At 37.0% G+C, this 16965-nt stretch overlaps 1 protein-coding gene across 1 annotated transcript in view; it reads right to left on the bottom strand.

The window, feature by feature from the left end:
• tmtc3 (transmembrane O-mannosyltransferase targeting cadherins 3) overlaps positions 1-16965 on the bottom strand; it is a 124060-nt gene that overhangs the window by 51420 nt on the left and 55675 nt on the right. The window contains 2 exon segments of the mRNA XM_051931442.1: positions 4481-4733; positions 6501-6673. Of these exon segments, the coding sequence (XP_051787402.1) occupies positions 4481-4733; positions 6501-6673 (426 nt within the window).

The raw sequence follows: 16965 nt of genomic DNA, 5'->3' as shown, positions 1-16965 counted from the left end.
AGCCTACTCTGGTAAAACAGGGTGGAAGGCATAAAATGACCTACAGAAGGCACCCTTCCAACACAGGGCAAACACTCATACTCAAACATTTATAAAGGAGCCAATTAAGATTTGTCAATCCACTTTCCTAGTACTACTATTGAGAATGAAGAAGGAAAATCCATACATATACAAAGAGAACAAGCAAAATCTACAATATAAAAAAAAGAAAAGAAAAAGATGATTGAGGCAGCAGTGCTACTGTACTGCACCACTGTGCAATGAAAAATAAAAATGCTTTTAATATAAAGCAAGTCTTTATACAGTAAAAAGATCCCATGCTTTCTAATACTCCTGTGTATGCATTTATCAGGATTCCTCAACTTCAGTCCTGGAGGGCCACAGTGGCTGCAGGTATATAATTCAAACCCATTCTTAATTAGTGACCTGTTTTTGCTGCTAATTAACTTATTTTGAATTAATTTTAATTGACTTTCTCTTGAAGACTCTGACCCCTTAATTGTTTCTTTTTCCTTCATTAGCAGATAAACAATAATGAGATACATGACTAGCAAACTGTGTCGATCATACAATATATAAAAATAAAGAAAGATGAAGGTCTCAGGCATGTTTATCTACTCAGGTCTCCAAAACATTTTAACAGTGCTCTTAGAAGAGGGAAATATCAATCATTTTGGAAATGTAGGCTATTGCACAATGAGAGCAGAAACAAGCCATGGAAGTAAAGAACGGATTTAATTAACAACATGAATCGGTGCCAAATTAAGCAACCGGATGGAGTGAAACTGGTTGGAGTTTGAGGCCCTGGCTTAGCTGGTTTTCTGTTGGTACACTCACTTCACATTTCATTTCTGTTTGGGTGTGATTTAAGGAAAGAAATGAAACAATTCTGAGGAACGATGAAGAAATTAATGGGATCAAATTTTAGTAAACAAGTCAATTAAAATTAATTCAAAATAAGTTAATTAGCACCAAAAATACATCACTAATTAAGAAAAGAGTTATAATGAAAACCTGCAGCCACTGTGGCCCTCCAGGCCCTGCATAGTGTGCCATTATAAAACGTAATATATTAACCGTAGGATGAGCTCATATAATCTATCATAGGTCAAAAGGTTTGACACTTTCATGACTTTCTGATCTGTACTATAAATATCTGCATCTTAAATAATTATGCTAAAATATTACAAGACATTTTTTTCTTTCACACCTTAATTTTTACAATTAATATTACTTAATGAGAAGTACTGTAAAGAAGTGGGTAATGTTGCTGCTGTCAGGCTCTAGGAAACTTGGCTTAAACAGCACCTTGGTTGCGGTCTATGTTTAGTCTACACTTTCATCTCATATACTATGTGTGTTATCCTAGGGGTGTTCTCCTATGGGAGCCTTTCACATAACATGTGCAAGATAAGATCAAATACACTGTGAGGTACTTGTGTACTAAATGGACGGCAGTGAAACCACACCCACGGAGCCCAACACTAACGTCTTCTTCGGTCGATGGCAGCACCAATGCAAAATGGTAAAACATTTTTTGAAAATGCCAATAGTTAATACTGTATTAAATCTGCATTATGTCATCGTTCTTTTTATCAATGACAAAAATCTATTATCGTGATGCAAAGACTTGCCCACTCCAACTACAAATACTAACCTCAAAGTTAGTGGGGGTGGAGATCTCACTGCCATCTGTTTAGTACACAAGTACCCACTTTGATTTAAATTAAAATAAGGGGTTCAGTAAAAGAACTGATAGAAAAAACCACTGGATACAATTACCTTGGCATTTTCCCAGAGAGACCTGTACTATAGTTACACTGCAGAACTACAATTTATCTTTTGGATGTGGCACTCTCGCTATTTAGTCTACTCATAATAAGATGCAACCAAAGTAAACATGCAATCCCACACCCAAAAAAAACTTGCTTGCACAAATGAATAAAAAAAAACACATGTCATTATATTAAACCCAATGGATCAATTAGACTTATTATAAAAGAAAATGACACTATGGAAGAAAAAAAGAATGTTTCTTTGTCCTTAATTTTTTATTTCCAAAAAACAAATACAACTGTCTGTAGCACTTTTTAGCCATTCAAGTGGATACCATTCAGATATAGTAGCTTCAACAACCTTTCCAATCCAATTATATTTTATCCACTGTCATTTGATTTCAACACAAGTTAGTAAAATCAAATCAGTTATATTGCATTATGCATTAAGTGTGACATGAAAAAATACTATCTTTGTGTCACAATGAGAAGTTGGTTTAAAAAGTTGGTTAACTTTACATACAAATGTGAGTTTTAATTCAGATTCAAGGATGATATTTCATTTATCAAAGCAGAGAATCTTAACTAAGCGTGATCCAAAAATTTCCCAATCTGAGAATGATAGATCAGGTGAATCTATCCGTTTACATCAAATTCTCTGAAAATGGTGGAGGACAATTTCATGTGAGCTGGCTTCAAATACAACATCCCGGCATACTGGACTTTCAGCAGCTCACTGCAGCCATTACTGCTTCCTGTTGTCTCAGATTACATCTGTGACATGGAGGTAGTGTAGTTAACATGGTCTTCCAGTTTGCCACCAGCTTCCCTAAATCAGGTGAACACTGCCTACAAACTCTCTGCTCTTCACATTCTCTTTCTCAAAAAGTCCAGAAGCAATAGACACAGAGCAAGGAGGAACATGCGAGTCCCTGCCACTAAATCTGCACTTTGCGGTAAGACTCCATGCCTGACTTCCATTAGTGAAACTCAATACTCAGATAAAGGTCAACAAAGGTGAAAAGGGAGAGGTTAGAACTAGCTTCATGACATTTTGAAAGGGAAAACCCACAACCAACAGGAATAAGCAAAAGGACCAATAACTTTCATGTTCCTCTTGCTAGGCAGAACCACATGACAGTCATCAATATCTACAAACCCTGGACACTCTTCTACCACGACCTTCAAGAAACTTTCCATAATATTTATGCGCACACTCACAAAGAAACAAATATACAGATTATAATAAATATACAATATATATTATATACCGTGTCCACACAGACATACGCACAAGGTATGGGAGTTATTAAAGAGTTGGCTATTGCTAAACTCTGGTAAGAAAGTAAAGAATACACACTGTAAAAGTATATTTTTAAGACACTTCAAATATACAGCATGTGTCAGCCAAATATATATAATAATGTTTCTGACTGTTACCATGAACATAAGAATTGTATGTGAATGAAAATACAGCCAGAACGTACTCCTTCCAACCTTTTTTCTAGTAGAAAGCTGAACGATCATAAAAGAATACTAACAACTTTAAAGACTAATGATTCAATTATTCTGACTTACATACACATTTTTAAAATTAGTTTAAAACCTTTAAGCAAGATTGGATGTAGTAACAGAAAACAAACAAAAACAATTAAAGGTCAAATCCTGTTACAGCGAATACTGAAGTAACGAAATTTTCACAATAACGAACAAACATTCAAACAACATCATGTTTAACGGATTTAACAGTATATCAAACATTTTTTTTTTGACCAAAAATGAGCACCGAAGATATTAATGCAATGCAAATAATACTTAATGCTGCAGCTACACTTTCACCGAGTCTCCAGAACACTGCAACAGTTTGTTGCAAAATTTCTGACGCTTGACAACAGTGTAGGCACGACATCATACACATAGCCGAATTCTGAGTCAGTGCTCCACCAGGCATTCACATGGGTAGTTGTGGCGTGTGTTAATCAGTTTTGTAGCGCTTCTCAGTTTACTTTGCAATGTAGAAAAAAAAAGAAAAAAAGACAAACTGCATCAGTTCATGCTGAAAAACATCTAACATCATTTTCATTCTGTATTCATAACTGTTTTTCTATTAAAAAAAAGTTACATCTAACATCTCATTTTCAAATAAAATATTCTTTGCAGCTTTTTTTTTTTATTACAAGCATTGTCAAGCTTGGGTCACAGAGTTGCACAAGAGACACAAAGGTGAGTCCAAGTTTCCAAGGAAAATACAGTTACTGTACCTTATTATTGGAACAGTTACTTCAGCACTCAAGCACACAAGACAACACAGTAATCGTCCTGCTTTAGCTCCCATCTACAGATTAGAAGAATCACTGCTGTGGCAGACCAGGAGAATGCGTGGAGGTGCAGGTCAAAGCCTGGTGTTAAATGTTCTAAATATTGTGACACAAGCATTATACATGGTAAGCCTGATCTTGCAGAGGACAACCAATTACTTTGCCCTTGGTTTACTCATTACCAGTAGCAGCAGTGCAGCTACAGAGCTATGCTTGCGCCATTGCCGTTAGAGATTGTGAATCGATATGTGACTTACGTTATAACTAAGTATTATTACGGTCCCATGAATCTGTTATAATGTGATTCCTCCTGTACCATGTTGCATGCAAATTCTGTATCAAACTCTTGCCAACATACTTTTTAATGAAAAATACATAAAATCTTACCATTATAACAGTTTTTGATGAATGGCCAAAATATTTAAGGCTGTTATAAACCATTATTCCTAAAACACCATAAAATGCAACAGTGGCTACATTTCTTATATCAAGGAAAGACTCCACTAGGGGAACAGTTCCCATTGTCCAGTCACAACAGAGGTCAGAAGGACTTAAAAGCAGCCATGCATTTACAGGAAGAAGGTAGTTGAAGGTTAGCTGTCTTGCAGGGGTCTGGCTAACAGCAGCAGGATTATCAAACCTGAAAAATGTAAAATACCAAATTTTAATTCAAACCCTCAGAGAGAAAAAAAAGTATTCCCCATATGCCTGATATTGCAGAATTACTTAAAAATACATGGAAATGCTAATAGTCTGACAGACAAACTAAAAAAATAACAAAAAATCCTCCCATTTTACATACCTTATGGACACCCCCACACAGTTTTCAAATGTAGTGTTTATGCAACTGTTTCTCAGAAATAATTTCAAGGGGTACATTTTTAATTTTGTACACTTTATTTTAAAATTGCAACCTCCAATACATAATGCACTTCAGCAAAATTAATCTCGTTTCCTTTCTAGAACAGTAAGTAAAAAAGATACTTCTCCATTCTACGTCCTGTGATCAAGAAAGAAAACAACTAAAACCACTGTGATAATAATAATCACTATTAGCATTCTAAAACATTTTAAAAATTTAATGTTAGCCTTTGATAGACTGTTAAAAACAAATATATTAACACTTTTAGCACATTATTGCCTCTTTGAGAAAGAGCTCTTCAGAGCAAACATACAAATTAGTTATTAATAAATTCAATGCAATTAAGTGTATGTAATTGATCCTAGCAGCACATTTTAAATGCTGCCGTGCACAAACAAATCAGGAACATCTCCAAGGCATTGTTGAGGTATGGACACTGACACTAGCACATGGGGATACATGGTTGGTAACAGACTTTTGTTTTGCTTGCAGCTCGAAGGAAGTAATGCACTGAGATCACTTCCGTTTTGATATCAGAGGTCCCACCTCTTCCATCCCCTGGGATATTTAAAGAAGAAGATTGCTGAAGCCAGCGTTCAGATCAAACCTGAGACCAAAGAGTGCTGAGCTCTGCTAAGATGAAGCAAATAATTTCCTAAGAAAAGAAAACGAATTACATTCTGGAACTTTATTTTTGTCTTGTTTTTATCCTTTTCCATTAAATGGGGTGCAAGGTGGCTCACAACCCTTTATTTGCAAAAAAATCTGAAAATGTATTAAAAATCAAAAACTGAACTCTTCCATCTATATAAGTATTCAGACCCTTTGCTGTTGAAACTTGTGACACAAATTATGGTCATGTGGATTATGTTTTGTTTATACTTGTGACATGTCTAGCATTTGATTGGAGCCCACGTGAGGCAAACTGAATTGATTGGGCACAGTTTAGAAAGACAACTGTGTACCATGTCTATGGTGAAATATGGTGGCTGTAGCATCATAATATGGGGGTGGTTCTCAGTGTGAGAGACAGGGACGGCTCCAGACTGCAAACAACCTCAGACTGAGGCAACTGTTCAGTTTTCAGCATGACAATGACGTGAACCATATAGCCCAAACAACACTGGAGTGGACTCGGGACAAGTCTCTTACATACACAGGTGTGAACTCTTCTAAGCTACTGTATGTCTAATCAATTCAATTTGCAAAGGGCCTGAATACATAAAGAGATTTCAGTTTTTGATTTTTAAGTAAATTTGTAAAACGTTCTGAAAACATGCTTTTGCTTTGTCACTATGAGTATAAATTGGTGAGCAAAAATGGCAAATTTATCCACTTAAAATTTAATCTACAATACAATAAAGTGAAAAGGTCTGAAGACTTTTTTGAATCAACTATGTACATGTCACTTCAACAGAATGAAGTCCATTATGAATTAAAAACATTATAATGTAAATGAATGGTGCCATACAAATGTGCTTTCTATGTAGCATTCTGTTTCCACTTTACTTCCACTACTGTTTACAATATGAAATTCATACTTACCTAGTAAAGACTGGCAACTGTGACTGAATAACTTGAACTCGAATGATTACTAATAATAAAGTGCTGAATGTGAGAAAAATTAGCTTCAGAAGCATCTGTAGTACAGGGTATGGAAGGCCATCTTTTCCTCTGATAAACTGTAACACTGCTCCCCATAGGACTTGCAAATTAAACTATAAAATGGAATAAAATCACAATTACATTTTTGAACTTGGGAATTAGGTTATGAATGAATAATATATGATGAAGAATCTAACAATAGCAAACTATTTCAAATCAGTAATCTTTAATAAGAAAAATAAACAACATTATGGAATGAAAAATCATATACTAAGCGGGGAAAAAAAACATTCACGGTTAATTCAATGTAATGTTGAATTAATGCATTAAGTTAATATCTGAAGAACTAATTTGTATTAATTAATATGTACATTTTACAGCTTTTTAACAAATAAAGTGAGGAACCAGTCACTAAAATTGCACAAGAAAAGCTCACTCCTATTGTGAAGATTCCTTGGAGGAAAAAGTGTTTATTTTACTCATTTTCTTAACATTTCTTTTAGTTATAATAGACAGTGCACTATAAAATGTCTAACAAAAGGAGCCCCCAACATTTAGACATTTCAAAACACTCCTGCTGGTGCCATTAGTTCACCAATAGCAAAGACTGCATTATATTTTAAATTTAATTAATATTTTTATTTAGATAGCTATGATAACCTGCTTTATATCCAAATTACAAGTTAATATCAAACAAACAGTTGATTTAACAATATTGTTGTTCATATTGAGCAGTGGAGAGGTGTACTGTCGCATTATTACCAGAAGTGTAATACCTTTTACCATCAATCACAATTTAATCGCAAACTTTCATAAAATAATGGCAACATTACAATACTGTCCTTTCACTAAAAGAGTATTGCTCAAATGGTTGTGTGCTTGAACATTCTTCCAAAATATAAAGAAATTGCTGAGCAACTACAAATGCGGAGGGTCTTATCAGAAATTATTTTAAACAATACACAGAACACATTAAAATAATTTTCACTTAAAACAGTATTTTATTTAAAAGAAAATTAACCACTCTATGTCAGTACTTCTAGAGAGATTGTTTCCTAAGCATTCCTTTACTTTAAATGTAAATGTATATACAGTAAAATTGTTATGATATTCAACAAATACTAGTAATTATAACTAAATAAATAATAAACCATTATATACAAAAAATGTATATTGAATAAGGTTAAATGAAATATGAAAAACACTGCATATTTTTAATCTATACTAATAAAAGGCAAAGCCCTCACTGACTGACTGACTGACTGACTCATCACTAATTCTCCAACTTCCCGTGTAGGTGGAAGGCTGAAATTTGGCAGGCTCATTCCTTACAGCTTACTTACAAAAGTTAGGCAGGTTTCATTTCGAAATTCAAAGCGTAACGGTCATAACTGGAACCTCTTTTTTGTCTATATACTGTAATGGACTGCAGCTCGCTGGCCGTGGGAGGTGGAGTTGCGTATCGCGTCATCATGCCTCCCATGTAATCACGTGAACTGACTGTGAACGCAGTACGTACCCAAAGAGCGCTGAAGAAAACATTCATTACACAATTGAGAAGGCAGCGAAACAATAAGAAGCGAAACACGGTGTAAACCGTAAGTTTAAATTAAGTTTATAGAAACGCTCCCGCTGCCGTTTGCAATACCATACTCGCGAGATACAAGTTTAATGAGAAGACACGAGGTATAAACGAGATTTGGATCACTTTGTAACGGAGTTAAAATTGCTGTAGCGAGAAACTTTGAAGTGCCGGGTCTTAGCTAAGATTAAATAAAGCCGTGGACATCGCAAAATCACACAAGAGAGCGGCTCACGTGAACTGACTGAACGCAGCAGGAGTGATCACATCGATACTGCGGAAACAAAGCACGTTGTAAACTGTAAGTTTAAATTAAGTTTATAGAAACGCTCCCGCTGCTGGTTGCAATACCATACTCGCGAGATACAAGTTTAATGAGAAGACACGACGTATAAACGAGACTTTGGATGACTTTGTAACGGAGTTAAAATTGCTGTAGCGAGAAACTTTTAAGTGCCGGGTCTTAGCTAACATTAAATAAAGCCGTGGACATCGCAACATCATACAAGAGAGCGGCTCACGTGAACTGACTGAACGCAGCACGTCGGAAACAAAGCACCGTGTAAACCAAAAGTTTAAATTAAGTTCATAGACCTACAAAAGGTTGCCATTGATTTGAGGCAAGATTGCTTTTCTCCTGTACAACTATACGTTGCATTCTCAAGAGTGTGCTTGCACGGCTTGGTCATATTACAACCGGAGTGCTGAACTGACAACGTGGTATACAAAGAGAACTATAACAATCGTAATATGTATATATATATATATATATATCTATACTAATAAAAGGCAAAGCCCTCACTGACTCACTCACTCACTGACTGACTGACTGACTGACTGACTCACTCACTCATCACTAATTGTCCAACTTCCCGTGTAGGTGGAAGGCTGAAATTTGGCAGGCTCATTCCTTACAGCTTACTTACAAAAGTTAGGCAGGTTTCATTTCGAAATTCTACGCGTAATGGTCATAACTGGAACCTCTTTTTTGTCCATATACTGTAATGGAGGAGGGGGAGTCACGTATCGCGTCATCACGCCTCCTACGTAATCACGTGAACTGAAAACAAGGAAGAGATTTACAGCACGACTCAAACGTGGGAACGAAGGTAAATGACGTTAATTGTTGAGTGTCTTTTAATACTGTGAAAGCATACATATTAACACGTGCAATAAACGTGTGCATTTACGGGGTGATTTCTCAGGCTTAAAAGCTCGCCTTTTATTAAAAAGGTAAATGCAAACTGTTTTTATTCTGAAGGGCACAAACCACGTTAGATTTCAGCCGTTAAACGCACAAAAATGTCGGTACACCAGATAAATAAGCGCAACATATTATCAGTTGTATTGTATGCTTACAATACATATAGAAATGTATTAATCGTTAACTAATAGTATGGGATGGTGTTTTTCGACTCGCGCCTTGATTTAAACGATTGCATGTCTTGGTGGGTTTGCGTAGCTTATTGTCAATATCTTTACACCTCTTTTTAAGACTTATTGACTGAAACGGGCTTTCACGAAAAAAGTTAGGGCTTTGCTACAGGATACACCCTCCACAAGTTAAGGAAGTAACAATAAAGGTATATATTTCTGTTTTTTTTAAACCTTTTAAGTTCGTATGCATAGCCCCATTTGGCTGTTTCAGTTTTTTTTTTCTTTCTTCAGTAATATTTAATCTCCTTAACCCTTTAACCGCCAACTCCCTAAATATTCCCCATGCCAGGAGGAATCTGAACAATTTTCGTTTTTTTACTTTACATTTATTCAAGCAGTATTTACCTGCTGAAATACCTGCTGAAATGTTTCAAATAAATGGTCAATCAAAGGACGTAGCTTGAACAAGCGGTCACGGTTTGGATCTTTCATATCTGGCTCAGATAACGGGCAGCAGTCCAGTTGAGATGCTGGGGATACACCCACTCATCGCCATCATCCGATGCGTCGTCATTCACAGTATCATGCAGCGCACGTTGCTGATCATCATTGTCGCTAAAATCTTCTTCAGAACTGCTACAATCATGATCAGAATTATTGTCCAAAATCGCCTGCAAAACCTCACTTGAAGTCAGTTTACGTTTCGCCATATTCACAGCTTTCACTTTCGAATCACATCACGTGAGCGGCCAATACAACCGCAGAGTTGTCGAAATACAACGTAGTAATAATACCCATGCCAAACTGTCAGTTATACTACGCGCCAGGCATTCACATAACCACAGGCAAATGTGCCGGATAATTCCGGCAGTAAGGCGTCAGCAATAAAGCTACGATGCCGGATATATCCGGCAGAGGGCGGTTAAGGGGTTAAAGAAAAACAACATATGCATTTTACTTTTTTTGTATCTCTTTAGTAATATTTTAGTGTAAAAGTATAACCAGTATTAACACATGTGCAATTAAACATGTGCATTTACGGGGTGATTTCTCAGGCTTAAAAGCTCGCCTTTTATTAAAAAGGTAAATGCAAACTGTTTTCATTCTGAAGGGCACAAACCACGTTGGATTTCAGCCGTTAAACGCGCAAAAACGTCGGTACACCAGATAAATAAGCACAACATATTATCAGTTGTATTGTATGCTTACAATACATATACAAATGTGTTAACCGTTAACTAATAGTATGGGATGGTGTTTTTCGACTCGCGCCTTGATTTAAATGATTCCATGTCTTGGTAGGTTTGCGTAGCTTATTGTCAATATCTTTACACCTGTTTTTAAGACTTATTGACTGAAACAGGCTTTCACGAAAAAAGTTAGGGCTTTGCTACAGGATACACCCTCCACAAGTTAAGGAAGTAAAAATAAAGGTATATTTTTCTGTTTTATTTAAACCTTTTAAGTTCATATGCATAGCCCCATTTGGCTGTTTTAGTTTTTTTTTTCTTTCTTCAGTAATATTTAATCTCCTTAAAGAAAAACAACATATGCATTTTACTTTTTTTGTATCTCTTTAGTAATATTTTAGTGTAAAAGGATAACCAGTATTTAAACCTTTTATGTTACTTTATAAAGTTATTTTACACAATGTTGAAAAATTAATAAGAAAGCTACATATTTTGGCAGCTGCTGCTTTAATTTTCAATGAAATGAAAAAAGCTCTCCAAGAGAAAACTTCAATGAAGAAGAAACAGTTTGCACTATCTAAAAAGGAGAAACCCTCATTTATAAAGGTTTGCTGCAGATGACTTAACAGAAAATAAATGAATAGTTCCTATGTGTATAATACATATTTATCTATTTGACTTATGCCTTTATTCCAGCAACTTGCAACATCTGAGGTACAATTTGTTACATTACTTTTGTTTTTTGCAGCACAGGCAGGTGAAGTGACTTCCTCAGGGTCACACAGTGGTGTCAGTACCAGGATTTGAACTGACAAGCTCCGGGTTTGCTGAAATATTACTGAAGAAAGAAAAAAAAAAAAAAACTGGCAAATGGGGCTATGCATACAAATGTCCATCCATCCATTATCCAACCCGCTTTATCCTAAATACAGGAGCCAATCCCTGCCAACACAGGGCACAAGGCAGGAAACAAACCCCGGGCAAGGTGCCAGCCCACCGCAGGGCCCACACACACCCACACACCACAGACAATTTAGAATCGCCAATGCACCTAACCTGCATGTCTTTGGACTGTGGGAGGAAACCGGAGTACCCGGAGGAAACCCAGACAGACACGGGGAGAACATTCAAACTCCACGCAGGGAAGTGAACGTGGGTCTCCTAACTGGCACCTTTCACTGCGCCACCATACCGCCCGCATACAAACTTAAAAGGTTTAAATAAAACAGAAATATATACCTTTATTTTTACTTCCTTAACTTGTGGAGGGTGTATCCTGTAGCAAAGCCCTAACTTTTTTCATGAAAGCCCCTTTCAGTCAATAAGCCTTAAAAACAGGTGTAAAGCTAAACTTGCAGCACCGATATTCAATTACACTTGCCTAACGCCTCTCCTAAGGGGAGATACTGTGGGATCTGAGCATCCGTCAAAGCACCAATCACATGCCCGATTAGAAAGCGGGAAGCTGTGATTTGTCGTCTCCCTCCCATGTAACAATCACAGCCCGTGTTACAACGCACTATGTGTGTATATGTATGTGTATATATATGTTGATATGTATGTATGTATGTGTGTGTGTATATATATATATATATATATATATATATATATATATATATATATATATGTGGATGTGTATATGTATATATATATATGTATATATGTAGATATGTGTATATGTAGATATGTATATATGTAGATATGTATATATATATATGTTTACATAACCTCTTTAACACACTACTTCTCCGCTGCGAAGCGCGGGTATTTTGCTAGTTTATTTTATAAACAGAAATTGGTCTTGTATTTTACATAATAACTTATGACATATCACACTCACATAGCTACTTATGCCGTGAGGTGTCTGTGTATGTTGCAATAAACCTACAAGTCAGATCAAAAGCAGTAATGGTATTTTTACATGCCCAAGGGTGTCTTCTTTTAAATAAATCATTCCATATTGTCTGCTCTCTTTCATTATTAATAATATATGTGGTCTGCACACATATATGCCAAGGCAAACAGTGCATCACAGCTGAGTGAATCTGTTTTTATGAAAGATCTCACCTACATTGAGCCACATACAGTGAAAGGCTCATTACCATTGGATAGCCAAGCTTCACACCTTTCCAATGATGTAAAAGTGTCTATAATTTATCATTTGTATTAAATGTCACAGTTGTACATAAAAGGCAGTAAATAAATTGCTTGTGTGATAGGCATAATAGTACATAAAGATGAGTGGAGTCAAATTCTGATCACAGTTTTGACTCTATTGAGAATGACACAGATGTTGAAGAACTTAATGCCATGTTTGATTTTTAAGTATTGCTTAGCATAACTCTGAAGCATTGCGGAGTGCAGTTTTACAGTTCCACCATCATATATTCAATTACCATACTTAGACGCCGTCTGCTGCACATTCTCCCGATGTTAGTTTTCTGAGCAGTACTCTTTCAGTTTTAACTTAATACTGTATCTGCAACATTTCTTAGCATACCATTGAGTACTGTTATGCTAAACCCATGCCTCTTCACCCGCCACTGAAGGGATCAATAATGCCATGCAATATTTTTATACACTGTTTCTAATCATGTTCGTTTCAACTCCTCCACCCAAACATGAGTGTGATTACAAGATGGAAACAAAATTGAAGAGTGGCCTTGGCTGAATGCAGCGTGATTAGAAATGGGATAAAAATAATCTTGCACACCGATGTCGGTCCCTTTGGTGACAGGGGATCAGATAACAGTCTCATGTGCTTGCAACACAGCAATTGCCACCTGCGACCGAAAGCGGCTGAAAAATACTGGTTTATATGTATGTGTGGTGTATGTTATTGACTCTGGGTCCTGTTCTGGCCTATTTCCTGCCCTGTGTCCAGGGATGTCAACAAAGGCATTATCCCCACCCCTGTAACCCTGCACTGGAAGAAGTTGGTATCAAAATGTATATATGTATTTAGTATATTCCAGATGTGAAATGAAAGGGAAAAAGTAACAAAATAAATAAATAAAAACACACTAAACTTCTGTGGGGCAGCTGAAAGAAAAGGCGGTAGAAGATGCATCACAATAATCATGAAAAATGTAAGGTTTCACTATGTCTAACGATAAACAAATTGTTTCAAGGACTAAAATGAAAAATAATTTTGAAAGTAATAGTTTGGATGAGTATGTAATTGTATGTCCAAACAATTTATTTACTTGTTGCTTCAGAATGATAGATAGATAGATAGATAGATAGATAGATAGATAGATAGATAGATAGATAGATAGATAGATAGATAGATAGATAGATAGATAGATAGATAGATAGATAGATAGATAGATATACAGTGGGGCAAAAAAGTATTTAGTCAGACACCAATTGTGCAAGTTCTTCCACTTAAAAAGATGATAGAGGCCTGTAATTTTCATCATAGGTATACCTCAACTATGAGAGACAAAATGAGAAAATAAAATCCAGAAAATCACATTGTCTGATTTTTGAAGAATTTATTTGCAAATTATGGTGGAAAAAAAAAGTATTTGGTCAATAACAAAAGTTCATCTCAATACGGTCAAACGTTTTCTGTAAGTCTTCATAAGGTTTTCACATACTGTTGCTGGTATTTTGGCCCATTCCTCCATGCAGATCTCCTCTAGAGCAGTGATGTTTTGGGGCTGTCGCTGGGCAACACGGACTTTCAACTCCCTCCAAAGATTTTCTATGGGGTTGAGATCTGGAGACTGGCTAGGCCACTCCAGGACCTTGAAATGCTTCTTACGAAGCCACTCCGTTACCCGGGCGGTGTGTTTGGGATCATTGTCATGCTGAAAGACCCAGCCACGTTTCATCATCAATGCCCTTGCTGATGGAAGGAGGTTTTCACTCAAAGTCTGATGATACATGGCCCCATTCATTCTTCCCTTTACACGGATCAGTTGTCCTGGTCCCTTTGCAGAAAAACAGCCCCAAAGCATGATGTTTCCACCCCCGTGCTTTACAGTAGGTATGGTGTTCTTTGGATGCAACTCAGCATTCTTTCTCCCCCAAACACGATGAGTAGAGTTTTTTTTCATCTGACCATATGACATTCTCCCAATCCTCTTCTGGATCATCCAAGTGCTCTCTAGCAAACTTCAGACGGGCCTGCACATGTACTGGCTTAAGCAGGGGGACACGTCTGGCACTGCAGGATTTGAGTCCCTGGCGGCGTAGTGTGTTATTGATGGTAGCCTTTGTTACTTTGGTCCCAGCTCTCTGCAGGTCATTCACTAGGTCCCCCCGTGTGGTTCTGGGATTTTTGCTCACCGTTCTTGTGATCATTTTGACCCCACGGGGTGAGATCTTGCGTGGAACCCCAGATCGAGGGAGATTATCAGTGGTCTTGTATGTCTTCCATTTTCTAATAATTGCACCCACAGTTGATTTCTTCACACCAATCTGCTTACCTATTGCAGATTCAGTCTTCCCAGCCTGGTGCAGGTCTACAATTTTGTTTCTGGTGTCCTTTGACAGCTCTTTGGTCTTGGCCATAGTGGAGTTTGGAGTGTGACTGTTTGAGGTTGTGGACAGGTGTCTTTTATATTGATAATGAGTTCAAACAGATGCTATTAATACAGGTAACGAGTGGAGGACAGAGGAGCCTCTTACAGAAGAAGTTAAAGGTCTGTGAGAGCCAGAAATCTTGCTTGTTTGTAGGTGACCAAATACTTATTTTCCACCATAATTTGCAAATAAATTCTTTAAAATCAGACAATGTGATGTGGCTGACAATGTGGCTGACTATATTATATATATATATCTATACTAATAAAAGGCAAAGCCTTCACTGACTGACTCATCACTAATTCTCCAACTTCCCGTGTAGGTAGAAGGCTGAAATTTGGCAGGCTCATTCCTTACAGCTTACTTACAAAAATTAGGCAGGTTTCATTTCGAAATTCTACGTGTAATGGTCATAACTGGAACCTGTTTTTTGTCCATATACTCTAATGGAGGAGGCGGAGTCACGTATCGCGTCATCACGCCTCCTACGTAATCACGTGAACTAAAAACAAGGAAGAGATTTACAGCACGAGTCAAACGCAGGAACGAAGGTAAATGACGTTAATTTTTGAGTGTCTTTTAATACTGTGTAAGCATACATATTAACACATGTGCAATTAAACGTGTGCATTTACGGGGTGATTTCTCAGGCTTAAAAGCTCGCCTTTTATCAAACGCGGGAACAAAGGTAAATAGCGTTAATTGTTGAGTGTCTTTTAATACTGTGTAAGCATACGTATTAACACATGTGCAATTAAACATGTGCATTTATGGGGTGATTTCTCAGGCTTAAAAGCTCGCCTTTTATTAAAGAGGTAAATGCAAACTGTTTTCATTCTGAAGGGCACAAACCACGTTAGATTTCATGCTCAAGAGTAAACTCAGCACACAGCTTGGTCATATTACAACCGGTTCATTTTCCTCAGTTTAAAAAGGTTTACTTTTCTTCTTAATAAAATTTTTAAAGTAGTACTTCGCCGCTGCGAAGCGCGGGTATTTTGATATATATCAAAATATATTGCGTCATCACGCCTCCCACGTAAGCACGTGAACTGACCCGCTGCCGTTTGCAATGCCATATTCGCGAGATACAAGTTTAATGAGAAGACACTTTTAACTGCCGGGTCTTAGCTAACATTTAATAAACCCGTGGACATCGCAACATCACATAAGAGAGCGGATCACGTGAAGTGACTGAACGCAGCAGGAGTGATCACTTCGATGAATCAAACCTGTTCAAAAAATAAATAACACAATTGATAAGGTACGAACAGAATATGAAACCGATTGTGGATTTGCGTACAGCCACTGAAACTTTGTGACTGCACGAGACTTCAGGTCACGTGTCTGCAAAACAACCTCATTGAGGCAACTATTTTCACTGGCAGTGGCTCAGGGGAGAGAGTTTTTATTCCTCACATCCCCGTTATACCCTCTGATCTCCCATTTCAATTCAAACGCCTACAATTTCCACTAAGGCTCTGCTTCGCAATGACAATTAATAAGTCTCAGGGACAGACCCTACAAAAGGTTGGCATTGATTTGAGGCAGGACTGCTTTTCACATGGCCAACTGTACATTGCATGCTCAACAGTAAGCTACCACACAGCTTGGTCATATTACAAGCAGAGGGGCGAACTGACAACGTGTTATACAAAGAGATACTTAACAAATAATTATTCATACATTTTCCCTCGGTTTAAAAAGGTTTACTTTTCTTCTT

The sequence above is a fragment of the Erpetoichthys calabaricus genome, chromosome 1 (genome assembly GCF_900747795.2).
Source record: "Erpetoichthys calabaricus chromosome 1, fErpCal1.3, whole genome shotgun sequence".
Lineage (NCBI taxonomy): Eukaryota > Metazoa > Chordata > Cladistia > Polypteriformes > Polypteridae > Erpetoichthys > Erpetoichthys calabaricus.
Note: the sequence above shows the minus strand (reverse complement) of the source record. Positions and strands in the feature narration are given on the sequence as shown.